The sequence below is a fragment of the Vulpes lagopus genome, chromosome 14 (genome assembly GCF_018345385.1).
Source record: "Vulpes lagopus strain Blue_001 chromosome 14, ASM1834538v1, whole genome shotgun sequence".
Classification (NCBI taxonomy): Eukaryota; Metazoa; Chordata; class Mammalia; order Carnivora; family Canidae; genus Vulpes; species Vulpes lagopus.
This window is the reverse complement of record NC_054837.1, coordinates 26,183,368-26,209,832: the sequence shown is the minus strand read 5'-3', so window position 1 is coordinate 26,209,832 and position 26,465 is coordinate 26,183,368. Positions and strand designations below refer to the sequence as shown.

The window sequence follows — 26,465 nt, the reverse complement described above, 5'->3', positions numbered from 1 at the left end:
GCCACTTGCCCAAGGCCACACAGCTGTAAATGGCAGAGCCAAGACCTGAACCCAGGCAGGATTGGAACTCTCAGCTCTTCATCGCACTCTCCCCGCATTGCACTCTCCTGTGGACCACTTGCTGAGCGGCAGGAACCAGCCTGAACTAACAATCCCACGGCGTACAGCGTACGGCGTACGTATTATTTCCCTCATTTTCTGGATGAGGAAACAGGCTCAGGAGTGAATCCAGTCCAGCTGGCTCCTGAGCCAGTCCTGTGTGCCCCCCCTAGCCCCAGCCCCTGCCTCCTACAACCTGTAGAGTACAGTGCCCCTCTGTGAGTGCCAGGCCTGGGCCACCTACCTGCAAGCGAGACTGGTTCCCCCAGCGCCAGCAGAGGGAACTGAGAGAGAGGGTGTGCCTTTATCCTGGGTGCATCTGGCTCTCCCCAAATCACTCCCCACCCACCTTTCACACTTGCCTAGCTATATTTAGCCCAAGAATGTGCTCCAGTATTTATTTAGGGGTTGTATTCACACTTGAGACAATACCTTCCCTGGGTGCGTGCCAGCTTCCTGTGGTACCTCTGCATTCACAGGGAGCCCTGCCAAAAGCTGGGTGCTTAACACTGCCCAGAGGGAGGGTCTCTGCCCCCACTCCCACTCATCTGGGACCCTGAGCTGCCCCCAAGGCCACCGCCCCCTCGCCTGCCATATTCCAGGGTAATGTGAGTCTTTGATATGAGCTCTTCGACTTCCTCTCTTAAGAAGGAGGAACAGGTGTCAGAGCGGCAGAAAAAGGGGTTCCCCTGGGTTTCCATGACCCCATCCACCCTCATGGGTCTGAGAATGTCCCTGCTCCCTGCCCATGGCCTCTGCTAACTGTGGGAGGTGAGAACAAGAGGACACTTGGGTGTCACTGATATTGGGTCCCCCACAAGGGCCAGACTGTCTAGGGAGCTGGCCTCTCCACTTCCCTGCCACAGCTGTGTCCCACTTAGCACCTCCAGCCCAGGCGAGAGCCTGGCAAAGTGGGGCGTAAATCAAGTCACGTCACAGTTTGGAGGCCCAGAGCTCACTCCTCAGCGGGGCCAAAGGGGAGAAGGGAAGACCCCCACTGGGAGAGTAGAGGCCTCGCTTGAAGTCCACAACCCTCGGCCAAGGCTCTTGACCCCTCTGGGCCTCTGTAAACAGAATGCGGGGAGAGGCGTGGCATAATCAAAAGCTCTTAATTCAAGTTCTTAGGGACTAGGCCATTACCTCTCCACCATTTAGCAGATCTTAGATTCTTTTTTTTTTTTAAAGATTTATTTGTTGATTTATTTATGATAGACAGAGAGAGAGAGGCAGAGACACAGGAGGAGAGAGAAGCAGGCTCCATGCCAGGAGCCCAACGCGGGACTCGATCCTGGGACTCCAGGATCGCACCCTGGGCCAAAGGCAGGCGCCAAACCGCTGCGCCACCCAGGGATCCCCCAGATCTTAGATTCTTCTACAAACTGAACCCCCAGTCCACATTTCTATTACCTCAGCACAACCTAAGAGCCTGATGTGAGGCCATTTGTAAGATAGGACAATAGCCACCTGGAAGGGATGCTGACCATTAAACCGGGGGGGCTCAGACTGGTAACCCACGGGCCAGTCCAGCTGCAAATGTGTAATAACTGGCTCAAAGTGGAGTTGTTTTGTAGTTGTTGTTAGGTGAATTAGTGCCAACATTTTAAAAATGAGAGACCTCACATAAAATCCAGAGTGTTGGCTTCAGAAAATGAACTCTCAGGATCTGGCAATACTGGGTCCCCATTCCAACATGACAATAACTGATTGTCTGGAGCTGCCCCCTGAAGACAAGCTGTGGGAGCTCCAGTTTGCCACAGTCCCTACCATTCCCTGCTGACCCACACTGCAACCACTTTGTTCATTTATCTCACCTGCGGCAGCACCTGGGCTCTCAATTTTTTTTTAAAGATTTTATTTATTTATTCACGTGAGACACACAGAGAGAGGCAGAGACATAGGCAGAGGGAGAAGCAGGCTCCCTGCGGGGAGCCCGATGTGGAACTCGATCCTAGGACCCCGGGATCACGCCCTGAGCCAAAGCCTCAACTACTGAGCCACCCAGGTGCGGCTGAGCTCTCAACTTTGATATCAATATTGACAAAACACTAGCACATGTGGGGCTTTATACTTAGGCTATTTTGGGGCATCCGCTACTGAGCACCTACTGTGAGCCAGCGTGCTTACTCGTTCTTGCGTGCTCTCTCTCACTCACTCTGATAGCTGAATTTTAGAAGCACTTACTTTGTGCCAGACTCTATTATTTGGTGGTTTTGAGTGCAGACTCAGAAGCCAGCCCACCCAGATAGGTGCCCATCCCAAGACCATGTGACTTAGTCTCTCTGAGCCTGTTTCCTCCTCTGTGAAATGGGAGCATACGGGTACCCACCCCATAGGGTGGATATGAAGACGAGCTAAGGTAAGGAATACATCAAAGTAGGTCCGAGCCCTGGTAAGCGTTGGCACCTGTTACTACAATTACTGTTATTCCCACCACGTCTGGATCCCAGAACCCGCCAGGAATGCCATCTTCACTTGTGCCAGGACACACCATACACACAGTTCTGTCCCATGTCTGCCCTACCTCTCCGTGTGACCCTGGACGAGCTGCTGCCCTTCCCCAGCCTCAGTCTCCCCATCTGCTCCATGGAAACACGTGGCCCACCTCGTGCTCCGCCTGGGGGAAACGCTTCTCCACGCACTGGTGTAGCTGCTTGAAAGCAAGGCGCATGGCAGGTGGGCAGCGCCCCACAGAGCCCACGATGGCGTCCACGATGGGCCCCAGGTAGCCCGTCAGCAGCCCCAGGCTGGCGTCCCGCACGTGCTCCTCGGAGGGCGTGCCCTTGAAGGAGATTCTCCTGGGGAAACGGAGTGGCTGTGCCTCGGAGCCCAGCATCTGTCTGCTCAGAACCCTCCACCAGCAACCTCCCCAGCCGAGCTGAGAGTACCCACCTTCCCGTCCCACCTCCACAACCTCCCCTCCTACCATCCCCACCAGGCTCCTGCTGCTGCTTAAGCATGCTGAGCTTATTCCTGTCTCGGAGCCTTGCACATGCTGTTCCCTCTGCCTGAGACACTCTTGCACCCATTAACTCAAATGACCCCTCCTCAAAGAGGCCATCCCTTCCACATCACACATCATCACCAACTCTGGTTCAGGGCATTGTCAGCAGGGACATGCTGGACACATGCTCCCACCTTTGCACTTGCTCTGCCCTCTGCCCGGGACACTCTTCCACCAAATCTCTGCCTCCCTACCTCCCTCATCTCCTTCAAGTCTTTGCTGAAAGGTCCCCTTCTCTGTGAGGCTGTCCTTCTGAGCACCCTGTGGAGTACTGCAAGCCCCTGCCCTGCTCCTGGCACTTCCCACAACCCTTCCCCCACTCTCTCTCCCTCCATTCCACTGAGCAGCTTCAATAGCCTTCTTTAGTTGACTATCTGCCTCCCCCTGAGAGGCGGATTTGCATCCACCTATTCCCTACTGTGGACCAGTGATCAGTTCAGCCAGAGACTGGCACATAGTAGGTTCTCAATGATTGTTCTATTGGGTGTGTGATGGCATAACACTTTAGTACCTGCAGTATTTTCATCCCTTCTTTCTTGTTCCCATATAGGTGTAAGGTCTGTCTTGCCCACCTCAGAGTTGGGATTTGAACCCAGGAGCTGTTTCGGAGTCCTGCCCATCAGCACTACCCTACACAGCCTAAGGATCTCGGTGCTCCCGGTGAGGCTTTATGCTGGAATTGCGGAGCTCCCGAGCAACTGTGCCAGAGGGAGTGGTGGCTACTGGCACAGCCCCAGCCTGATAAAGCTCTGGGCAGACAAGGGGGCTGCCAGGGGGTCAGGGTTCTCCCCTGAGGCTTTGCTCACCTGGTGCGGCCCAGGTCCATCTTGCACGGGTCCAGCTCCATGTACTTCTTTTCCTCAAAGACGCGGGTAATCACCGGCTTCAGGACCTCGTGCAGGTAAGGCATGCCCACGAGCTGAGGGCAGGAGCACCCCATGGGACTGAGGACTGAAGATGAGGCCAGGGCGTGCCCAAGAGGCAGGGGCAGGGAGACTGTGCAGGGAGAGCCTCAGAGCGAGGCTGTGGCATGCCCATGAGCGGGAGTAGTGGGCACTATGCAGGTGCATCTCAGGGAAAGGCCAGGCACCAGCCACCAGTACCCTGACCCAGCTACCCTGAGACCCAGTTGAGACCAACCAAGCTCTGGGCCCCACCAGGCCTTTGCCTGCTCACCTTCATAAACTGTTCCATTGCCTTGGATGCCAGGGAGTTAGAACGGAAGAGAGTGTTGGGGTCAGCTGGGAGGACAGAGGGAAGTGTTTGCTGAGATTTGGGGGCTGGATCCACCTCACCCCATCCACCCAGGGTGGGAGTCGTGATTCTTCAAGCCTCAGGAATCAGGTAGAGCTGCAACATCAACTCCATCCACAGTCCAGGGGCCCAGAATGGTTCAATGAGCTGCCTAAGGTCACACAGCTCAAGAGTAGCACAGCCAGCACCTGAATCCAACACTGCATCCCCAGCTGGCTAGTGGTGCACACGTAGGAACCCCCCACACACACACACACAGTCCCCACATAGGAGGCCCGGCCTCTGCCAGATGCCCCACCCCTGTTTCTCCCTCAGAGACCCTATGCGGACCCATCCCTGGGATGTGATGTCTGGGGCTCACGTAGGCAACTCACTGGTCCGCATAACCTCACGCCGGGTGAGATAGTCCAGAAAGGGTCCAGCCAGGCCTTTGCCAAGAAAGAGCTTCACCAGCTTGGTGGCAAGGTCCTGGCGGCAGTCCCCCAAGGTCAGCTCCTCCAGCACAGCCAGCGGACTAGCAGCATCCTCCTGGGGAAGGATGAGAGGCAGGAGAGGTGGCCCAGGGCCCTGAGGCCCCAAAGCAAAAGAGCCCCGGTAGGGATCCCTAAAGCAGGGGGAGGCCATAATCCAGATCCCCAGCAGAATTGATGCACTCACCTCTGCTGGCTCCAGCACAGATGCCATGAGCAGCTCCATGAGCGGCTGGTAATACCCGGAGGGCAGGATTCGGTCCTCGCTGAGGCGCACCTTCAGCCGCAGGGCACCCAGGGTTCCCCTGATGGGGATCAGACCACAGAGGAGAGAGCAGTAAGTATGTATGTGCAGGTGTGGACGGCCAAGATAGGCAGGCACAAACACAGATATGGAGCATGCATATTAGCAAAACGAGGCAGATGTGGGCAGATGTGAACAGGTGTGGCCAGGGTGGGCAGGTGTGAACAGGTGTGAGCAGATATTGACGGGGATAAACAGGAACGGCCGAGCACAGAGTCAACAGATACGGCTGGTGTGGAATGATGTGGCCAGGTAAACAAATGTATACACCGTGAAGGGACAACGTGGAGAGGTGTGGATAGTATAGTCAGATGCAGACAAGTGTGGGCAGGTGTGGACAGGTGTGGGTATAGTGAACAGATGTTGACAGGGATAAACAGGAATGACAGGGAAAGTCAATGTAAACAGTGTGGTCGGTATGAGGTGTACAAGAACGGACAGTGTGAACAGGCATGGGCAGGTGTGGAAGGACCCAGGGTTTTGAACACGCATCGACTAGTGTGAACTGACACACTCGCATGCAAACAGGTGGATGGGTACAGGGTGAACTCATTTGGACATACGGAAACACCCATTATAAGACTTTTGTGAAGTGAGTGAATGAAGTGACATGGTGACAGCGTGTGGGCGGACTTGGGCACCCACGAGGACCTGCCCACAAGCTGAAGATGGCACTCAGCATGGGTTCAGCCTGGCCGCCCCCCTCCGCGCCCACATTTACCCAGAATCCTCCTCGGCTCTGGGAAAGGGTAGGAGACGGAACCAACCACTGGGTGCGTTCTGCTGCAGGACCTGCGGGGGGAATTCCACCTGCGGTGGGGACACGAAGACCCTCAGGTGAGCTCCACCTTGTCAGGCCCAAGGCCTCACCTGGGCCTAGAAGAAGAGCTTGGGCTGCCCCCCTATGAGGAGGGGGGAGGCATTTACTGCCAGGGCCCACCTCCTTTCTCCTACCGTGCCCCATCGACACAACAGCAGCCACACTCCCTCCCCTGGTCCCAATTTACTAGCTCCTGCCAGGACACTAAGGGCCTCCAGGGTGATTCACATTCGGGGAAACTGAGGCCTGGAGAGATAGAGTGACTTGCCCAAGGTCACACAGCTTCTAGAGACCACATAACTGGACTGAGGCCATCGTCAGCTGTTTGGGTACACAAATCGCATCTGTCCAAAAGCTGAAAGACAGTCCAGGAGGCCCCTGAGCCCCACCCTCTCTCTCTTTTAAAATAACTTTATAAAGATGTCATTTGCATCACATACAATTCATGTATTTAACAAGTGTAATTCAGTGGTTTTCAGTCTACTCATAGAGCTGTGCGAAACCATCACCACTAATTTCGGAACATTTACTGTCAGCGCCCCCAAACTCCTGTGCTCATTAGGTGTCACTGTTCAGCTCCCACCCGCACCCCCAGCCCCTGGCCACCACTGATCCACTGTCTCTCTCCACATGTTCACCTACGCCAGACATCTCATGTAAATGAAATTGTATCATATGTGGGGGTTTGGGACTGGCTTCTGTCCCTTAGCATGTCTTCTGGGTTCACCCAGGTGCCACGACCTCGTTCCCTCTTATGGCCGAGGAACACTCCGTTGTACGGATACACCTGCTGTATGTATTCACTCAGCTGCGGAGGGACATTTGCGTTGCCTCCACTCTTGGCTCTCATGGACAATGCTGCTGTGAACATTCATGTACAAGCTTTTGTGCGGACATGTGTTTTCATTTTTCTTGGTGCAAACCTAGAGGTAGAATTGCCAGGGCACGTGGTGATGCTTTTTAACCATCTGAGGGACAGCCAGGCTGTTTCCCACAGCTGCTGCACTATTTACACATCCATCCTCTCACCGCCACTGGCTGTGCATAACCTAGTCTCCCCGAAACCTGCTCGAATCTTGCCTTCCTTTTAAAAACCATCAGCCCCAGGACCCCTGGGTGGCTCAGCAGTTGAGCGTCTACCTTCGGCTTGGGGTATGATCGCGGGATCCAGGATCGGGTCCCGCATCGGGCTCCTTGAGGGAAGCCTGCTTCTCCCTCTGCCTGTGTCTCTGCCTCTCTCTGGGTCGCTCATGAATGAATAAATAAAATCTTTTTAAAAAACATTTAAAAGTAAATAAATTAAAAATAAATTTTAAAAAATAAAAACTGTCAGCCCTGACTATACATCCACTACCACTGAGAGGCAGGGGCAGTTGCATCCATTTTACAAATGTGCAAACTGAGGTTCCAAGAGAGACCTTGAGCCCGGTGCTTCCAGGGGGTAGGGGTTAAGCACTGAAATTCTGGAGTCAGAGAAACCTGAACTCAGATCCTGGCTCTGCCATTTCTTAGTCGTATAGCCTTGGGAAAGTCACCCAGCTTCTCTGAATGAACCTCGGTTTTCCCATCTATAAAATGCAGACAACAGCCCCAGTCTCAAAGGGTGGTCATGAGGAGTACATAAGTGAGATCTTGCTGGAGAAGCACTTAGCACATGGTCATTCTGAGTACCCTCACCTCAGAATGAGGATCTGGGCCCGCCCTGTGACCTTGGGCAGGTTCCTGCCCCTTGGAGAGCCTCTGTCTCCTCACCTGTACAATGGGGCAGTGGCACTCCATCGCCCGGGCTGGGCCAAGGAGCTAGTTGAGACAGCCTTCACATCAATCCTTCCAGATCTCAGGATGCACAGCCCATCTCCCCTCTCCTTCCCTCGTGGGGGTACTGGGGATCCATGAAGGGTGTTGGGGAGGGGGTGCTTACCATGCCTAAGAAGTCATTCTTGCCCACCATGTCCCAGTCCCAGAGCTCCACCCGCAGCGGGGCTGGGGCACCTGGCATCTCCCGCAGCTCCAGCACTTCATCCCAGTGTGGGAAACGGGTCTTCTTGATAGTCTGGGGAAGGCGGAGAGAGCGCGAGAGCTGAGGAGGGCCCGCCTCCATGCCCACCCCTCCCCGGATCCATGACACCACTCACTGAAGTCTCCAGGCTCTGGCTGCCCCAGAACACTCGAGCAAATGGGTCAGATGTGCCGGTGATGTCTCGGGGGGCCAGGTCCCTGTGGACAGATGAGGAAAGGAGTGAGGGATGCAGGAACTCTGAGGACCAAATCCCAAGCTAGACCTTGAAAAGGGGGTTCAGGGGGGGACTATTCAAATGCCTCTGGCCTCTACTGTGGGACCCAACAAGTAGTACCCCTCACCCTGCCTGTCCAAGCCCAGTATCTTCCTGTGGACCAGTATGACCCTATGAGGAGGCCCTAGTATGGCCCTATCTTCCAGATAAGGGAACTGAAGCACCAAAAGGTCAAATCCTGAATCACAAGGCCCAAGAGGTGAAGGTGCAGTGGAGAGTGGGAAGAGAGCCTCAGTTTCTCTGGAACCCCTGGATAGGAGACCAGACGCCAGGGTTCAAAGCCTGGCCCTACCACCCTTTGGCTGGGGGACACTAGGGAAAGTCGCTTCACTGCCATGAGCCTCAGTTTCCTCATCTGGAAAATGGAAATAATAATGGACCAACCTCACAGGGCCGAGGCTTAAAGGACATGATGTGTATAAAAGGCTGAGCACAGCAGCTGGCAGGATGTGAGCACCCATTCATTCATTCATTCATTCAACAAACATGCATGCCTCCACCCTGCCTGGGACCCAAGAAAAGGCTTGAGGCAAGGACCTCCTGTCTCCGGTTGCCACGACAACCCCAAAGTCTCACCTCAGTCAGTTTTCCCAATCCCTCCCTCCTGAGATCCCCCAAATCCAGTACAGCCCCTCACCAGGGGCTGCTGGCTTCCTCCTGCTGCGCCTCTCCCACCCCTGCTTGGCATCCAAAGCCTTCTTCGGTTTCCTAGGAGCCAGCCCAGTTGCTAAGCGACAGCAATCAGTCCTCTCCTGCTTGCAAGGATCCTGCACAGCCTTGTGGCTGAGGAGGAAGCCACTGGCACAAAGCAGATGAGGAGCCCACTGTCCCATGCTCAGTCCTTTTGCCCGTCCTCTGCCACCCTGGTACTCCATCCAGATGCCAGGGAACCCTGGCTGGAGACAGAAATCTGGAGATGGTGAGAGAGGCACAGAGAGGGCAAGGAAAGGCTTTAAGGCCACACAGCAAACCAGAAGTAAAGGTCCTCCCCAACCTGCCTGAGGACTGGTCTAAAAGTGAGGGTTGGGGGAGTAAGGTGTGAAAACAAGGCAGAAAGACAAGATGAGAGATGAGTGGGGAAGAGGGATGGGAGTATTTAAGGAAGCAGAATGATGGGGGAGCTGAGGAAGAAAGGAGGGGACTGCAGAGTGATAAAAGGCAGGCAGAAAGACGGATATCCCATGAGCTGGTGCCCCTGGAGGGTCATCTGTGGGTTTCACTGGTCCTGCATTCATCTTCCTTCTCCTGTTTCTTTGGGACAGGACCTGTCCCTCTCTCACTCCCAGCTCACATAACAGATAGGCTGATCCCTCTCTCACTCCAGGAGTGGGTGTGGGACTCAGGCCCATCCAATCAGAGTCCATGTAATTGGTTCAGAGATAGGTATGTGCCTCAGATTGGGCCAGTAAGATTCAGTCTCAGGACATTCGTTGGAAATGACGAAGGAAATTTCTTTTTCGATTAGACCTGCCAAGTTGGCAGGATGCCATCCTGCTGGGGTCATCTTTGCCCACACCTGGAGACAGACTGCCTGAGAATGAACCTAATACAAAAGACAGCTGAAAAGTCTATGTCTATAGATTCCTGATCTCACTGTTTGAGCACCTGAATCCAGCCATGCCTGAAGCTGCATGTCATTCATATAAGCCAATCTGCTTAAGCTAGTAGGAATTGGGTATCTATCACTTACAATTTGATTAATACACCTCCATGCTTTTTCTGGCCATCCTGAGTGTCTGACCTTTGGTTGCTGGCACCTGAAGACCCAGCAAAGATTTTGCTTGTGCTCTGACCCCAGGAGTCTGCAAACCTGGTGAACTTGGACTGTTTGTCTACAAGTGATCCTGGTTGTGAGCCCAGAAATTTCCCAGAGTGATGCAGTCTCAAAAGCCAAGACAGCTGGGGGCATCCAGCAAACTCTTGCTCATTGTCAGACCAACCCCACACCAGCCCCCATCATGACTATACCTGGCCTGGAGCACGTGACAGCGAAGACAACGGCCCCGCGTGTCCTCCAGCATCTGCACATCCAAGCAGACCTCACCCTGCACTTCTGCATCTGGGTCGACACGGCTCAGGTTGATCCAGCTATCAATTCCTGGAGGGCACAAGTGCTAACATCTATTAAGCACTTACTGGACACTGGCATTGTGTTAACAATTCAATTAACATTACACATGTATTAAGTCATGGACCTCTCGTGTTCGCCTTTGATATAGGTGCTGTAATCAATCATCCACCTTCCTGATGAGGAAAATGAGGCACAGTGAAGGAAAAGCTTTGCCCATGATCCTGCAGTTACTAAGTGGCAGAGCTGGGCACTGAATGCGGGCAGTAAGTCCAATGCCCTTCACCCGGTACTATCACACTCTTCACCCTGCTGTACAAAACACTTCATTGTTTGGTTCCAACATACTCCCCCTTCACAAAAATCTTGGGCATTCCTACCTCTGACCCTCCATCCAGGCAGTTCTCTCTGCCCAAAACAGTCAAGTCAATTTCAACCTCTCTCTGTCTCTCTCTCTCTCTCTCTCTCTCTCTCTCTCTCCACTCTGAAGATATCATCCACTAACTTCTAGCTTCCATTGTAGCTGCTGAGAAGTCATTTCAGCTTCATAACTGACCTTGTGTCAATGATCTACCTTTTCTCTTTAATTTTAAGGACTATGTGTTTGATGTTATCCAATTTCACTGCATAGGCAGGTGAGAATTTTCTTATTTTCTTATCCTGCTTACTGGGGGTTGTATTGTTTCTATTTAAGGAATCATGTCCTTCCTTTCTTGAGTTCTGGAAGATTCCAGGTCATCAATTTTTTTCTAGTCACTTCTTCTCCCTAATTTTTTCTCTTCTTTCCTCCTAGGACTCCAATTCAATGGATGTTAGACCTTCTCAGTAATTTCCTATGTCTCTGAACTTCTCTTTTATATTTTCCTTCTTGTTTCTCTGGGCCAATGTCTAAATAATTTCTTCATATCTCTCTTCCAGCTCATTAATTCTCTCATCATCTCTGAATGATCTGCTGTTGAATTCGGCCACTCAGTTTTCAATTTCAGTGACTACTTTTGATCTCTACAAGTTTGCTTTGGGTTTTTTTCCAAGTCTATTTTTTAATGTATTGCTCCAATTTATTATGATTATGATTGGCTCTTTCTGGGGATTACATTTCTATTTATTTAAATAGTATATTCCTGGGACACCTGGGTGGCTCAGTGGTTGAGCATCTGCCTTTGGCCCAGGGCGTGATCCTGGGGTCCTGAGATCAAGTCCCACATCAGGCTCCCTGAATGGAGCCTGCTTCTCCCTCTGCCTGTGTCTCTGTCTCTCTGTGTTTGTCTCTCATGAATAAATAAACAAAATATTTTAAAATATATAGTTAGGATAGATAGATAGTTTATTCCTTTTAAAATCCTGTGTATCATAATGATAAAATCTAACATCTTTGCAGGTTCACATCTGGTGGTTATTGTGTCTGCTGACTCTTGCTCATGGTGGCCCACTTCCTCATGCATATGGTGAGCTCTGATTACAAAGTCATGTCTGTTTGAGCTGACTCTGTGGGAAACTTAACATGAGGATGCTTATCCCTGGAGAGGAATGGTGGTTGCTTATTCTAGGACACTTAAAGGGTCTTCATCAAATGGGAAATCTTGGGTTCAGTAGCATCTGCCTTACCCTGGCCCAAGATTTAGTCTCTTTATTGATGAGATGTGATGCTGACATTTACTTTCAGGGAAATCTTTCCTTACTCCTTTGCTTATTATTCCCCACCCCCTGTCAGGTTTTCGCTCATAAGTGGTGGGAGGAGGGTGGCAGTGGGGGGACTAGAGAATAGTGAGAATTTTTTCTTCTTTGCAGCAAGTCCTAAAATGTATTAGGTATCCTGTCTAATTCAGGATCTCACTGTTATGCTACAGGAGGATCTAGTGCCACACACTACTGGGAGTTTAGTCCCCCCTCACCTCTATATTTACTGTTACCCCCAAATCCAAGATGCCATCAGCTTCCTGTCACTTGATTACTGCAACAGACTCCTAATTGATCTCTCATATGTACTCTTGTCCCACTGTGATCCAAAATCCACAAAGTAGCACAGAGATCTTCTGAAAATGTATCTAATCTCTTCTATCACTCCATCCTCTGATAATATGGCTCTACTCTCTTTGCTGTCTTGCTAAAGGACCATCAATGGCTCCCTAGTGCCTCTAGAAGAAAGTCCAGACTCTAGCCTGTCACCTATGGCCTTCTCCAATTGAGACCCACTGAGGACTCCATCTGGCCTGGCCTATGCCCAACCCTAGAAGAGAATTTATAGAGACATGTCTTAGTGTCTGCCAAAGCACCTTTAAGAACCAACTCATTCCCCTTCATCCAGGAAACCTTCCTTGACTACACTAGCCCTCTTATCCTCATCCACTGTCATGCCAGTAATATTCCATATGCCTCCACCCCTACATTCCTATCCTGCTTAAAAAATAAAAAGCACACACATGGACAGTTCCCCTTTTTTTCTTGTTCCTTGTTCTGTGTGAACATGTTCTGTTCTCTCCTTCTATCTGGTCCACAAGCTCCTTGAAGCCTGGACTCATACTTTATTCATCTAATTCCACCCCCTTGGGTGGATGTTTGAGGCATAACAGGAACAGCTCAGCAGACAGGTTGAAAGCATAGACTTTGGAAGCAGGACAGCCTGGACTCAACTCCCAGCTCTGAAACTTCTAGGAGGGGCAAGTGCCCTCACCTCTCCAAACCTCACTTTCCATCAGCCATAAATTCAAGATTATTCTAGTGCACACTTCACTTAGTGTTGTGAAGACTAAATATAGTTATATTAATAATAGTAAGCTCTCATTAAATAAGAGCAATGGTTATGATTATTAGCACATAAGTTTTCAACTAATTCCCCCAATGAAAAAATACATTATTCAATTACTGACGTTGAGACAATTAGTAGTTATCTAGAGAAAAAGCAATATAGTTCAATCCCTCTCCATACTTGAATCTGGATAAATTCCAAATAGATCAAAGATGTGAATGTACAAAAGGAAAACAAATTGTTTTGAGAAGGAATCATGGTAAAAAAACTTATCTTCTCTTAGAGTTGGGAAGGCCTTTTTAGGTATCACAGAAAATTAAGAGCCATAAAAAAAAGATAAAGTTAACTAGAGAAAAATAAATAAAGTTTATACATAGAACAAAATGATAAGCAAAAACACAAGTGACAAAGGAAGAAAAAATATTTGCAGCTAATATGATAGAGTTAAATTTGCCTAATATGTAAAGAGTTCCTACAAATCAATAAGAAAAGCCAAACAACCCAGTGGGGGGAAATGCACAAAAAATGTAAATAAATAACAAACAGAAAAGGAAATAAGGTAACTCTTAAATATATAACAAGGCTATCAATCTCATTCATAGAGAAATACAAAATAACCTAAACAAAGAGGCAACTTTTTACCTGTAAGATACAAGATCAAAAAGTTTGGTAATTGCTGGCAAAAGTACAGGGGGGCAATTTGTTATCTCCTCCATAGAGGGCAACTTAGCAATAAGTCTCTAATATGCTAATGTGGATACTCTATGACCAAGAAAATCCACTTCTAGGGACTTATCAGGCTGATTGATGTAACTTGCACATGTGTGAAATCACATTTGTACAAGGCTATTCAAGGCTGTATTGTGTGAACTAGGGAGAGACAGTAAACAACCCAAGTGCCCATCAATAGGGAACCAGCCAAATAAATTATGGCATTTCCATACAATGGAGTGCCATGAAGTCAAAGATCAAAGAATGTTGAAGATTTGGGGAACTTATATGGAAAGGTCTCCAAGATACATGGTGAAGTGAAAGGCAAGGCACAGGGGTGCCTGGATGGCTCAGCTGTTAAGTGTCTCTGTCTTGGCCCAGGCCGTGATCTGAGGGTCCTGGGATCGAGTCCCACATCGGGCTCCCTGTGAGGAGCCTGCTTCTCCCTCTGCCTATGTCTGTGCCTCTCTCTCTCTCTCTCTACCTCACATGAATAAATAAATAAACAAAATCTTTAAAAAAAAAAAAGGCAAGGTACAGAACAGTGAGTATATCAGGCTGCCATTCCTATGAGCAGAGAAAAGACACATATGATGCTGTGTTAATAGCACAGACTGGAGGTAGACAATCGTGGTTCAAATCCTGGCCATTCACCTAATAACTTTGTGATCTGGGGCAAGCCATATAATCAGTCCCATGTGCTTCAGGATGTTCACCTCTGGAGTGGGCATCATAAGAGTTCCTACTTCACAGGGCTATTATGATAATTAAATGAGTTGATTCATGTAAAAAGCACTTAGAATTATGAACCCTATTTGAAATATCTTTAGGAACACCTGGTTGGCTCAGTCAGTGGGGTGTCTGCCTTCAGCTCGGGTCATGACCTCAGGATCCTGGGATTGAGCCCTGTATGGGGATCTCTGCTCAGCAGAGAGTCTGCTTCTCCCTCTGCCCCTCACCAACTCCTGCTCTCTCTCTCTCTCTCTCTCTCTCAAATAAAATCCTTAAAATATAAATAAAATAAAATAAAATAAAATAAAATAAATAAATAAAATAAAATAAAATAAAATAATCTCTAGAAGGACATACAAGAAACTGACAACCTTGAAAATGAAAATGGAATAGCTGGATTAAGAGGAACAGTTTCACCACTAATTATATTTTTTGAATACTGAACTATGTAAATTAATTAAACTACTCAATAAATAAACTAAATTTTAAAAAATTTAAATCAACAACTGATGGGGCACCTGAGTGGCTTAATCGGTTAAGCATCTGACTCTTGGTTTCAGCTCGGTCATGATCTCAAGGTCATGAGATTGAGCCTGGTGTCAGCCTCTATGCTGGGCATGTTGCCTGCTTGGGATTCTCTCTCTCCCTTTCTCTGTCCCTCCCTCATCCAACTTGTGCATGTGTGTTCTCTCTCTTCCAAAAAAATTTTTTAAAATAAATAAAAATCAACAACTGAAGTAATTTTCCACTGGACTCTGTGCTTCCCCGTGCCACTTGCTATGGTGCTTGCAAACCTGGTCATGGCCACCCCTGCTCCCTCCACCCAGCTGAAGTCTACTGCCCCTCTCCCACCTCGGGGGTCGGCTGTGATTGCTTCCCTGCTCAGCGAGATCTTGCCAATGATGTCGTCGTGCCTGTGGAAAGGTGAACAGGTGACAGTGTAAGTCATTAAGCAGTGAAAGCAGGCAGTAAGGGCTGGCTGGGTGGATACTTTGCTTCGGGGCACCCCGCCTTCCCCCAGGTGCCCAAGCATAGGTCCCCAGGGCACACACCCCACTGTATCTTCGTCCAGAACATAGAAGGCCAGATGATGGAAATCCAGGGGCAGGTGTACAGTATACTCCTCCCCCCAGAAGGGGCTCAGGCTCCGCCAGACAGTTGCGGTCCTACAAAAAGAGGGCACAGGGGGCTGGGGACCCTTGGGCCACACAGGTGGAAGACACCTGGGGACCCCCACACATACACACATATATCCATGATGTGCATAGATATACACACAAATGCACACAACGAGGGGTGCCTGGGTGGCTCAGTCTGGTAAGCATCTGAACTTGATCTCAGCTCAGGTCCTGATCTCAGGGTCATGAGTTCAAGCCCCCTGTAGGGCTCCATGCTAGGTGTGGAGCCTACTTAAAAACAAAACACAAATACACACAGAAACCCCAAAACCCATATACCCTGAGACCTACATACACACATACACACACACACACACACACATACACACACTCACACCAGGATACACCCTGAAAGAGAGACACAGATAGACCAAGAAAGCCAGAGACACATTCCTGTATGCACAGATACACATAAGCATCCTCAGAAATTTCTAGAAATGCACATCTATGTGTTCCTACATATGGATACACGCAGATACACACAGAGAAAACAGACACATTCACACAGACACATAGATCAAAAGGAAAATGCTCAGCACATAGAGATACACAGAAACCCACAGACACACACTGACATGCATAGTGATGGATGGCAGGTACACACACACAGAATCCCAGAGCATAGTAACTGACAACGCACAAACTCCATTCATTCATTCCTTCACTCCATAGACACCGTGACTGCATGCCAAGCCTTGTGGGCGATGGAGAATCAGAGGAAGAGGTGCCAAGGTCCCTGCCTCCACAGAGCCCCCCTCAGTGGGCAAGTGCTCCTTCCTGAGCTCTTGTGACACACGACAGCAAGAGAAGTCCTGTGATTTAGGTTAGCTCAGTGGCACCTGGCTTGGTCTGGGGATGTGGGTAGGAGGAGTCAGAAAAGGCTTCTTGCAGGAGCTAGTCAGGCAAAGGAGGCAGAGAAGATGAGGACAAGATGGTTGGAACAGCATGTGCAAAGGCCCTGAGGCAGGGGTGGGCTTGTTGAGTCTAAGGAACAGGAAGGTGCGGGCTGAGAAATGGGGAAGTGTGGGGGGCCAAGAGCCCACGAAGTCAGCAGGAGCCAGAGCACTCAGGAAGCAAGAGGGAACCACAGGAGGGTTAGGGACCAAGACAAGCCTAAAACAGACACACACAGAGAGCATCTTCACCCAACACTTCCCTTTACCCAGCAGGGAACAAAGAACCTACTTTGCCCAGTGAAGACACACTCAAATCTATTGCTGCAGAATTTGGTCATACGCTGGCCACTCCTTTCTTCCCTTTCCCCACACTCTTCCCCAACAAAGTGTGAACATGTACACATGCATGTATGCACCGATGCACACTGTGCCCTCTACCCCAGCCCAGGGCACCACCATCAGAGGTCTCTTCTTCCCAAACACCCTGTTCCTCCTGTCCTGGTCTTTTCCCAGCTGGAAGTCTCCCGCAGAGCACACATGGGGAGATGGCAGCCTGGGATCACACAGAGAATTCTATCTGTCTGTTTGGGGGGTTTGGTATCACAGCATGTGGTGAGGGGGGAGCATGCGCATAGGGAACAATGGACGGGGGGGGGGGGGGGGGGTGTCAGCTGGGATGCTGCAGGCTGACACCCCTCCCCAGGAGGGCTTCCCCACCCCCAGCTCCCAGACCATCTGGACCAGAACCAGCACCAAAGGCATCCTGAATCCTGCTGTCTCCATAGGAACCCAGGCTTCAGCCAGCCGCCCACCTGCCCACCCACGCCCCTCAGGCCTGCGGGGCCTGAGAGCTGTCCCCCGACCTGCGGGGGTGGGGACCAACTATGCCCAGACCACCTCCCTCCACCCCCACCCAAAACTCACTCATGCATCAACCCCCTCCCGTCCTCACGTGTGTACCCAAACAAGCAGACACTGGTGCTCACATGTGTATGCAGGGCAGACCATGTGTGTGCACACACTCAGCTACACACACACACACACACACACACACACACCAGACTGTACACAATGTGAGCTTGTGAGCTGCATACCCCCAGGGACATGCACATGTGGTCGCAGGCATTCACGCCAGCCCTTCAACACCCACCCCCACACTCAAAAGCAGGCCCAGCTGGTTATGCATGCGCGCGCGTGCACACACACACACACACACACACACACACACACACACACACCCTGGTGCCCGCAGCACCCAGCAGGCCCGGAACCAGCCAGCCCAGCCAAGCGTGAGATGCCCGCCTCCGGGGAGGCCACTGTGGGAGACACAGGCTGGCAGCCGCTGAGTCAGCCTCAGGACAGCGGCAGGGACATCATCTGGTCCAGGGGGACCGTGTCGGCCAGGCGGTGGGGCAGGACGGCAGGAGGAGCTGGCAGTCCCAGCTGTCTGTCCCCAGAGGGGCCAAAGCACATGGCGTCCACCGTCAGCCCCACATGTCCACCCTCGGCGTAAGCCTTGTCCTTGCCCCGCTCCTCTTTTCAACATGCAGTCTTGTGCCTGGACCCCCCAGGTCTAGGAGGAGCTCCTCCTCCATCCTCTGCCCTGTTCCTCTTTCCCCAGGCCTGGCCTCTCCACTCCTCACCTGGCCACCACCTCGTCATCCACCTTCACGATGCAGTAGGGGTCACTGCTCCCAGACCTGCAGAAGGAGGACGTTCAGGAGCGAGGTTGAGAGGGCAGCCACGAGTGGAAGTCCCAATCCACCCCCATTATACGTACGGATAGGGGCAACTGCAGCCCAGAGAGGGCAGGGTACTGGCCCAGGGTCACACAGCGAGTCGGGCTAAGAGGCAGAACCTCAGGGGACCAGCAGGAGATGTCATGGGTGCACAGCCCACCCACCGCAAGCCTGACCCACCATGCATGGGCTCTCTGGGCTTCCACCCAGAGAAACAGAACACTGAGGCATGAGGCCAGAAAGTTCCCAGTGCTGGTCCTAGGCAGCCCGGAGCTGTGGCCAACAGCATGTGCTGGAGAGGCATCCTGGCTTTGCTACCTGCTAGCTGCCGAAGCCGGTAAGGCTCCTCCCCCCTGTCTGTGGGTGCCAGCTTTCCCTCTCTCTAGCGTTAACACACATCTCTTGGGTGGGCTGGAGGAACTAAAGGAGGTAATGCATGGGGTGGTGGATGCATCACAGGAGGCCCCGGGAGCCTCAGCGCTACCCTCTGGAGAAAGCATTGCCCATCCCAGCTTTTCATTTCCATGGGACTTTCCCTGCGAAGGGGGGCTCCCAGTGCTTGGCCCACTGGGGATGCACCTCTGCTGGCAAAGACCAGGGCACCCAGATCTCAAAACTCAACCAACAGCAGCACAGATGCGCTGCATCCCCTTGAGTAGGCATGAGCCACAAGCCAACCAAAGCCAGCTCCATCCCCCTTTCATAACAAGAGTTACCAGCCCCCTCCCAAGCTGCCCCTAGGGTCCTCATGTCCCCTCTGTCCCATCACACACAGGCCTCCTTTATCTTCCACCAACCTCAGTCCAGCCTCAGGGCCTCTGCGCTTGCTGTTGCATCTAAGATACCCTGTCCCTGATCTTATCCTGGCCGACTCAGTCCAAAAATCACCTCACCAGAGAGACCACTCCCAGCCCCCTCTATCATTTGTAAAATTGACTCCGATCCTTCTGAAGGCATCTTGTTCCCCGTTTCTCTCTGTGTTTAGTTGTCTTCCTTGCTTCCTCAAACTTCTGGGGGAGCCCCCACCCTCTCTATCTGCCACTTCCAATCCAGAGATGCCACAGGATTTCAGGGAGGGGGCTGTTGGTGCCAGGAGCCAGCTGTGATCTGAGCCTTGTCTGCTGGACGAGTCCTTCCTTAGGCCTCAGCTCCCTCTGTGTGGGTGCCACCATGCCTCCACTTCCCCATCTGGCCTCATCACAGAACACCTCAGGCTGGGTGGTGGCCTGTGTCCCTGCATTCTTTTCTGGGTTCTACCCTTGAGCCCCCTTCTGAGTAGTGCCCTAAGCCTCAGTTTCCCCTTCTGAATCTATTTCAAACCCACTGGGCTGAGTAACCCTAGCAGCCTCAGTTTCCTAATCTGGCTCTCCCTGGGGGTTGCCTGTGGCTGGGTAATCCCTATATCTCATTTTTCTGGCTCAGGTCCTCTATCCCTGAGCCTCTTTTAGATATGGTCCCATTCCTCACTTTCCCCAGCTGCAGGCATGGGAAGATTGGCCGGGATCCGACTAGCAAAGAGTTGGGAGACATGTCCCCTTCCATCACCCAGGCCTGACCCTGGGGCCCCTCTTGGGAGCCAAGCTGGCTAGTCAGCTCCACAGCACTGACGCACGAGGGCCTTATCAGGCTCCCATCAGGTAGGAGGCAGCAGTGGCAGGAGGCGTGCCCCTTCCAGACCCTCGATCTCTCCAGACCCTTGGCCTCTCCCACGGCCCCCGCCCCAACTCAAGTGTGGGAAAGAAGGCCCCTCGGCCACCGCCTGCCCAGTGTGGTTTACAGACTGGAGTAGTCAGAGCTCAGATCCAGCTGTGTGACCTCAGGCAAGTGACTTTGCCTCTCTGGGCTTCAGTGTCCCCCATTTAGAAACAGAAATGCTAATAGGGCCACAGGAAGTGTTGAACACAGAACCCGGCCCAGAGGAAGCCCTGGACGACTTACAGCTGCTATTATTACTAACACTACTACTCACAAATTGTCAGTTGAGGCCTCCTCCAGAGTCAGGTCAGGCCCCGCCCTCAAACCTGACAAGGCTTCGAGGCTTCCGAACAAGTCTGGGCCCTTTCCCATAGGAGACCAGAGAGAGAACACACCCCCATCCAAGAGTCTCCATGGGCATGGAGATCTCGGCATGCTCTGAGGACGGCCCCTCTTGAAGAAGAGAGCCAGCAGCTAGAGAAACTGAGGCAGGGTGGCTGTATCCTCCACTAGGGTTAGTGACTCCTTCCCACCCTTGCTCTGGGGCTCACCTGGGCCCTGGAACTTGGGGGAGGAGGGGTAGCCAAGAGATGCAGGAACCAGATGAGTCAACTCCCTCTGCAGGAGAGGCAGAAGGAGCCCCGGGAGCCGTGTCCAGGGCCAGGGGCACCACCTGCCACTCCCTCACGGCCCTCACCCAGGATCATGAGATGGAAACCTGATTACTCCAGGGCCCCCCCACCCTTCAGCCATGCGGCAGTTCCCAGGCCCCCATTCCTGGCCTCACTGTCGCAAAAGTTCCAGAATGTCATTCTCAGAGGCTCTGAGAGGGTGTCCCAGAAAGAGGGAAGCAGGGGCTTGTCCAAAAGCTGCATTCACACAGCAAGTGCTCTGCTTTTATCCCAAGTGCATATTTATTTGGGGTAGCTGATGAGGATGAGAGGAAGCTAAGACTGCTCTCAGCAGCCCAGAGTTGGGGAGGGGCAAGGTTCATGAAATCAGAGGCAGGGGACCCTTCACTGGGGACCCACAGCTGGGGGGAGTCAGGGCATAGCTAAGCCCTAATCTCCACTCAGGTAAAGGCTCAGAGTCCAGATTTCTGCTCACCTTGGCCATGGGGTAAATCCTAACAGGGTCTCCATCTCCACAGTGGCTGGGGGCTGGATGGCTCCTGTCCAGAGCTCCCATTGTCCAGGCAGGAAATTGAGACCCAAGAGGACCAGGTTCAAGGTCACACAGCTGATGCCCTGCCAAGGATCCCACACCTGTCCCAGGTGCTGACACCTCAGCGCCCCTTCTGGGCTCCAGGCCAAGCAGGAGGGGGATCCCTCCCGCCATTCTGCTGATTCGGCAACTGCTGACTCAGCCCTGGAGGAAGCAGAGCCAAGGACTGGTACCAAGGGGAGCCCAAGGGTCCTCCAGCTCCATCACACCTGGCTGGGGAGGGTGCTACGGTGGAGGTGGGGTGGCTCTCCAAGCAGCTCAGCATCCAGGGAAGGCCCACACAGGGAGTTCCTAGCTGGGGAGCACAGGGCTCTAGGTAGAGAGGACTCCAGATTGGTGTCCCCCCCACTCCCCATCCCCACCCTGGCTGGTGAGCCACCTGATGACTATCTGCGAACCTAAACACCAGATGCACACGGAGGAATCCTGGGACCACCCGGCACTCTGGGCCTTCTTCCCAGGGTTCTTTTGATAGGCACCCACCCTGGTCTGGAGAAGCCCCACCTCCCGCACCTGCCTTAACTAAGGAAGAGACGACACCCCCTCCCCACCCCGGCCGCGCTCCAATACTCTCCGCAGCTCCAACAAAATTCAACCTTCTAATAGTCCCCTTTAGTACAGCCCAGGAACAAAGACACCCCACTTCCTGGGGGCAGAGTGGTGCATCTGCTCAGTCTGGGCGCCCCTCTGCACTAGGTGTCACGATGGGCACGGGGCCTCTAGCCCGTGAGGGCCGACCTGCCCCAATACTGGGTCTTAGACAAGGCCCCCCCCCCCGCCCACCTCACGGGCCCTCCCCGGCATGCGGCCCGCCCTCCCCACGTGCGGCGCCCCTCACCCGGGACTCGACCCGGGGTACTCACACGTCCTTGGCGGGCAGCGCCCGACCCTCCACCACGCGGACATTCAGGGAGCTGCTCTTGGCCATGGCGCCCAGCCCCAAACTTTAAGCGCCGAGGGGTGCCCAGGTGCCGAGGCTGCACCGCGGAGGGGGCGTCTACATGTCACCAGCTGCTGTCCCGGGGTCCCAGCGCCGCCTCGGCGAGCCGCGAGGAGCTAGGCGGGAGCTTTCCGGAGGAGCAAGAGCGGGTGTCCAGGGAGGGGGAGCCCCTCGCACTCCACAGGTAGGAGGCGCGCGCTGCAGCAGGGCGCGCGCGGGGCACCGCGGCTCCAGCCTCGCAGTCTGGAGCTCGGGGTGGGCGGGCAGGGGCGGGAGGGGCGACCCAGGGCCCTCCCCCCATCCCGCCTCCCGCGAGCCTCCCGCCCGTCCCCGGGCGCCCTCGCGCGCCCTCTGCCGGCACCCCAGCCCAGCGCACCCGCGGCGGACACCGGGCGCGTCGGGGCAGCCGGAGGGGGCGGGCCCGCCAGCGGCGTGGGGCTCCGAGGACACGGCGCGCCCCGCCCGCCCCCGGGGCCCCCGGGGCCCCAGCTCCGCGCGCGCTCGGGAGCAGTACCCGCGGGGGGCGGGAGGCGTCGCTAACGAGGGAGTCGCACCTGCGGCGGGAGGGGGGGGGCGGGGGATGCTGCGCGGGGAGCGCGTCGGTCCCGAGGCAGGGGAGGGGCCTCGCGCATCCCCTGCGCCCTCGTTTAGTTTCCAGTTAAACCCGGACTGTGGGGACGGCGGCGGCTCGCGCGTCACGGGCTGGCCCCGCGGGGGAGGCGGCGGCGGCCGGAGGGGGCGGGGAGGGGCGGGGAGGGGCGGGGAGGGGAGACCCAAGTCCTGTACGACCCGCCCAACACTTACCGCGCCAGGCACCGCTCTGAGCCGCTCGCGTCCCCACCAGTACTCTCCGCGCTCAGTCCTGATGCACCATCGCCCCCTTTCTACGGGTAAAGAAACGGGTTCAGAGGCATTAGATGGCCCGGGAAGGTGGCAGGCAGGCATGGGCTGGCTGTCCTGGATTTGAACCCTGACTCCACCACCTGCTGGCTGTGTGGCCTTGAGCAAGTCACCGAACCTCCTCTCTGTGCCCTGGCTTGCTTTCCTCGTCTGTTTTTTTTTTTTTTAATTATTTATTTATTTATTTATGATAGTCACAGAGAGAGAGAGAGAGGCAGAGACACAGGCAGAGGGAGAAGCAGGCTCCATGCACCGGGAGCCCGACGTGGGATTCGATCCCGGGTCTCCAGGATCGCGCCCTGGGCCAAAGGCAGGCGCCAAACCGCTGCGCCACCCAGGGATCCCTCCTCGTCTGTTCAATAGGAATAACTATTTTGCTCACGGGGTTTTGAGAGAATTCGATGTGTTAAGGCAGGTATGAGAGAAGCAGATACAGTTCTCAACACAGTCACAGGCACATAAGAAGCTTATGGAAAGCATTTGCTATTATTATTATTATTATTATTATTATTATTATTACTATTGCCCTTCCAGGCATAACTCAAATGTCACCTCTTCTAGGAAGACTTCCAAGATGCCCTTCCAACCCAGACAGAGTTTTTCTTCTCTTTTTCGCTGCTCCTCAGCTCAGCAAGTTTCAAAACTTGCAGTCTGAAAAACACAGTTGAAACAATGTGACAGGAAGAGCCTGTCCCAGGGCAGGTACTTACTCTATTTCTCCCCCATGAGTTTGTTGTTTACCTGCCTAAGAGTTCTTGGAAGAGCTGGCACCAAGCCTTACTCACTTGGGTCAGCCCAGGGCTGGGCACCAATGAGAAGGCCCCAGCAGAATGACTACAGCGGCCCACGCCCAGACAGGTGGGACCAGGAGGGCCCGTGGCCCAGCCATTGGAGTAGCCAGTGGTCTGCCTCCCAAGCTCCCTCCTTGACTTCCCACCCAGCGATCCTGCCAAGCTGGTAAGGGAGGGATTCGATCCCTGGAGTTCTCTCCCCAGCTGGCCACTGTCTGCTGAGTCCTCCAACTTCCAAAGACTGGGCCTCAGTTACCCCATCTGGGATATGGGTCTAGCAGGGCTGGCCCCAAGGCTTAGAAGTATTGCAGCATCCTTCATCAGGGTACAAGAGGTGATCCAGGGTCGGATCCAGAACCCCAGTAACCCCAAGGAAGTGTTAAATACCAGTAGTCCCCTCCAGGTGCCTTACTAGTCACTCCAGATCCTTCCCAGGGGAAAATGATAGTGCTTGCTGATATTCAAGACAAGCACTCTGTCCACTTTCCACCCCAGCCCAGATGAGAGCTTTTGGCTAACCTCTTTTCTTCTGAGATCCTGCAGAGATCTCAGATAGGCTGTCCAGCCCCCAGGGACCCCTGATGGAACCTGAGGGCCTTGGTCCTGGGGCCACCTGGGATGCCAGCCAAACTGCCACCAGCCAACTCAGCCAGTCTTGCAGAGCTGAGCAGGAAGTCACATTCCCAGACGCCCGCCTCCTGCCCCCAGGGAGGTTATGAGGGCTATGGAATGTGCCAGCCAGGCCTCCAGAGGGCTAGCTCTGTCACCTGTCCAATAACTGGCATTAGACCCTGAAACGCGCCCGGGGCTGTGGCCACAGTCCTCAAACTTTCCGAATGGCTCGGCCACTTCCTGTTGTTCTGAGAAGCTTTGACTTGAAACTGGCAGAGGGTTTGAGGTCTCGCAGGGCAGCTCCTGTCAAGGGACCAAAGGGGGAAGGGGGGCGAGAGAAGGAGTGTGACCTGCTGGAGGCTACCCAGCTCAGAGAGGGGAGGGTGGGCTTATGAGCACCCAAGCCTGGGCTGTCATGTGGGAAGGGTTTCACCTTTCCCAGGGCTTGTTGTGAGAGTTGATCAAGAGGCAGTGTAAGGGGATCCCTGGGTGGCGCAGCGGTTTAGCGCCTGCCTTTGGCCCAGGGCGCGATCCTAGAGACACGGGATCGAATCCCACATCGGGCTCCCGGTGCATGGAGCCTGCTTCTCCCTCTGCCTGTGTCTCTGCCTCTCTCTCTCTCTCTCTCTCTCTCTGTGACTATCACAAGTAAATAAAAAAATAAAAAAAAAAAAAAAAAAAATTTCAAAAAAAAAAAAAAGAGGCAGTGTAAGGCACCCAGCAGCATTCCTGGCACAAAGTAGGTGCTCAAGGAATAGTTAGCCTCTCCCCCCTCCTCTTCCCCTAAGCCCTTAAAGACAAACCTATAGTCATCTTCTTGCCAACTCTCTGCGTAGTCTAGCACCTCTGGGATGCGCACAGCAAGTGCTGCATAAAACCTGAAGTGGCAGGAGATGCTGAGCTCAGGAATTAAGCGCAGAGGTTTTAGCATCCAGCCAAGCCAACCCGGGATGGAATCATGGCACCTACACTTATGAGCTGGGTATTCTTGGGCACCCTCTGGGTGCCTTGGTTTCCGTATCTGTGTATTGGAGATAATAATAGCACCCACCTCATCCTGTGGGTGTGAGGATGGGATGAAAAGAAGTCAGATGTTTAGCACAGCCGGGCACCCAGCCGGGTTCGGTGTCACGGCCACAGTAGGACATCCTGAACCCACTGCTGTGCCTGACACTGACCTCCTCTAGGTGGAACACCCGGCCTCACCCCGAATTCCAGGGATGGATGGAGCAACCATGCCTCATTAGCCAGCGTGGCTCCAGGCTGCTGAGCCGAAGGAATCCGGAGCCTTGCATCTCAGCTGAGAAATCTGATTGGGAGATCCCCAGGTCAGGCTCTTGTACCCTGATGGGCCCTACTGCCCAGAGTTTGCTGAGTCCCCCGCCACTTCACCGGGGGGCTGGGCCTGGGACGCAGGGAGAGCTCCAGACACAGAGTAGAGGGAGCACCTCGTCTCAGAGCAAGAACCAGGGATGGGCACTACTGCCTGTTCCTGAGGGCCAGCTGTGCCCATGGCTTTACAACTCGATGTTCAGCAATGCCACTGTGGGAACCTGAAACCGTTCATGGTAGGAGAATTTACCCCCATGGAAACTGGCAAATGCTACCATGCGGGCAAGGGGGAGTTGGAGGGTCAGTTTAACAGCACACCACTGGGCACCAGATGCCCCGACCACATAGCCTTCTAGACACCACTCCTGAGCTCAATACTCTTAAGATTTTACTTGCATCCCCCCACCTGCCATGCCCACAGTGCCCTTGCCCTATCCTGCCTGCCATCAGGAAAGCCCTTCCTCCACCCATTTTTGTACCTGGATCCTTGTTGTTGTCCTAACCATACAACTGAAGAAAGATTAGGAGTGGTGGGGCTAACAAAGCATAGACAAATGCCATGGAATACTATGTAGCTGTTAAAAAGGATATATTCAAAGACTTTGAATGACGGGAAAATGGTAAAAATGCTAAAAAAAAAAGAAACACAGGTAATGAGG

At 53.2% G+C, this 26,465-nt stretch overlaps 1 protein-coding gene across 4 annotated transcripts in view; it reads right to left on the bottom strand.

Annotated features, from left to right (window-relative positions):
- RASAL1 (RAS protein activator like 1) overlaps positions 1–24,450 on the bottom strand; it is a 31,470-nt gene extending 7,020 nt beyond the window's left edge. The window contains exons 1-17 of one of the 4 annotated variants that reach the window (XM_041728328.1): positions 24,382–24,450; positions 23,624–23,722; positions 22,976–23,055; positions 22,095–22,298; positions 21,115–21,375; positions 18,217–18,273; positions 15,552–15,665; positions 15,352–15,413; positions 10,211–10,340; positions 8,084–8,165; positions 7,870–8,001; positions 5,850–5,938; positions 5,012–5,129; positions 4,729–4,882; positions 4,277–4,341; positions 3,907–4,019; positions 2,702–2,894 (exon numbers count right to left, since the gene is read on the bottom strand). In XM_041728328.1, the coding sequence (XP_041584262.1) occupies positions 2,702–2,894; positions 3,907–4,019; positions 4,277–4,341; positions 4,729–4,882; positions 5,012–5,129; positions 5,850–5,938; positions 7,870–8,001; positions 8,084–8,165; positions 10,211–10,340; positions 15,352–15,413; positions 15,552–15,665; positions 18,217–18,273; positions 21,115–21,375; positions 22,095–22,159 (1,635 nt within the window). In that variant the 5' untranslated portion in view covers positions 22,160–22,298; positions 22,976–23,055; positions 23,624–23,722; positions 24,382–24,450. Of the gene's footprint in view, positions 1–2,701; positions 2,895–3,906; positions 4,020–4,276; positions 4,342–4,728; positions 4,883–5,011; positions 5,130–5,849; positions 5,939–7,869; positions 8,002–8,083; positions 8,166–10,210; positions 10,341–15,351; positions 15,414–15,551; positions 15,666–18,216; positions 18,274–21,114; positions 21,376–21,440; positions 21,714–22,094; positions 22,299–22,975; positions 23,056–23,623; positions 23,760–24,381 lie in introns of those variants that run through there. The other 3 variants (XM_041728331.1, XM_041728330.1, XM_041728329.1) reach the window with 3 other exon arrangements.
- Positions 24,451–26,465: the final 2,015 nt, after the last annotated feature.